General features: G+C 37.5%; 1 protein-coding gene across 1 annotated transcript in view; it reads right to left on the reverse strand.

Moving 5' to 3' along the window:
* Positions 1-1489, reverse strand: part of LOC109589381 (kelch domain-containing protein 1-like) — a 2887-nt gene extending 1398 nt beyond the window's left edge. The window contains exons 1-3 of the mRNA XM_020005472.1: positions 1408-1489; positions 993-1287; positions 698-942 (exon numbers count right to left, since the gene is read on the reverse strand). Coding sequence (XP_019861031.1) covers positions 698-942; positions 993-1287; positions 1408-1414 — 547 coding nt within the window. The 5' untranslated portion in view covers positions 1415-1489. The remainder of the gene's footprint in view (positions 1-697; positions 943-992; positions 1288-1407) is intronic.
* Positions 1490-1871: the final 382 nt, after the last annotated feature.

Genomic DNA, 1871 nt, shown 5'->3' on the forward strand with positions numbered 1-1871 from the left:
AGATTCAATTTATCATAATGATGTCATTATTTTAATAAATATTCATTGTAGTTATTGTTAAGTATAAAAATGGTGTGATGTACTAAAATAACAAGAGCTCTGACTGTGGAAACCAGGCCATAAGAAGAGCTCTAGACACACTAACTAGAGTTTCTGTCCTGCCTAGTCTTAGTCGGGGACTTATTCTCTCGATGGTTCGAGGCAAGAAATGTTGAAATGATGGAACACGATTCGGACTCATGTTAAGCAAATCATTTTGTTCCTCTTTTAGTGGCAAATAGCTCATTCTCCTGAGAACTTTGACCATAGCACTCGAAAGCAACCTTTATTATCATTAACACGTGCTTTTAACTATTATTAAAATTAATAAATAACTACATTTCTTGGCTTCCTTCTGCACAAAGTCTTGTTAAGCATTGTACCAGACCCTTCTCCCGCAGGGGTTGGGTATGGGTGGCCAGACTAGCTCTTTATATGGCAGTTACCAGACCCTTGACCTTGGTTTTGGCTGTGGGTCTGCTATCTACTATAAACAGTCTAAATACATCAATTTAATTAGTGTATATAAACTAAATTTATAAACCTAAATCCCTAAATTTGGACCATTTTAAAAAATCCCCCTAGTCCCTAAATGGGACAAAAAGTCCCTAAATCTAAGGAAAAATCCCGAAATATGGAGACACTGTATTATACTGACCAGTTTTTAATCTGTACATGTGGACTTCATTGCAGCGTTGATTACCAAATGCATCTTTACTACTGTACTGGGCACCAGGTTGTGGTGGGCTATTATTAGAAGATAATCCAATTCCTCCAATTACTACAAGATAGTCCTCACTGTTCACTTTTATTGCTATCATACCAGATTCATCCTTCATCATAGGACCATGATGAGATGTAGTAGGAGAGAGTTCCTTCCAATTGAAGGTATCAACATTGAAACTGTATAAAATAATATATATATAATATTTATCAGTAACTATTATGTTTACCTGTATAAACTATTATGATAACAGCCCCTATGACCACAATAGCCTCCATAAAAATATATTTCATTTCTAATGACAGCAGCAGCATATCCCTCAACACCAAGTGGAGGGTCACCAGTGGTAGGCTTTTGTACCCACTCACCAATTGGTACATGACAGACTTCCACTACAGAACAAATTGATTTCTTCTCTTCATTATTGTGTACTACAGGGAGATCAGGCTGGTTCCCACCCCACATGTACAGGTAGTCTCCTACCTGTACTGTAGAGTGCTCGCTCCTCTTCACTGGTTGATAGACTATAGATAACAAGAGGACATTATAGTGAATAGTTATAAAAAGCAGAGGATACAAAGGAGTAAAGTAAGGGAGAGAATAAGAAAGAAAGAAAAGAGAATAAGGTTCCTGAAACTACTTACCTTTCATCTCCACAACACTAACGCAACCGCACTATGGCAATCTATGGAAAAAGGCAGTGTCTTCCGTCATAGATATCATCATAGATATTAGAGTAAATGAAAGGGATAGGAAACTTCCGTTGCGTGGGCGGATTATTCCATTGAGATTATTAGGTTGCCTAGCAACTTAAGCTAGTTACCGTAAATGTTCAAATAAAAGCCGGGGTTGAATAAACGCCTGGTACTAAGAATCTTCAAGTATAGATACGCATATTTTAGTCAATATAAGTACCACAGTCTTTAGACTGTCCCAAATGGCCTAACTTGTTAAGCTGAGTGCAATGAATCTGGAGGTCCGGGTTCGAATCCCAGTTTTATTTTTTCTTTTTTTATTTTACGCAATTTTTTTGTCCTGGAAAGAAATAAACGCCCGGGCTTTTATTTGAACATTTACGGTACATATACCCCTGGCCAGACTTGCTCTC

The sequence above is a fragment of the Amphimedon queenslandica genome, unplaced genomic scaffold (assembly GCF_000090795.2).
Source record: "Amphimedon queenslandica unplaced genomic scaffold, v1.1 AMPQUscaffold_11375, whole genome shotgun sequence".
NCBI lineage: Eukaryota > Metazoa > Porifera > Demospongiae > Haplosclerida > Niphatidae > Amphimedon > Amphimedon queenslandica.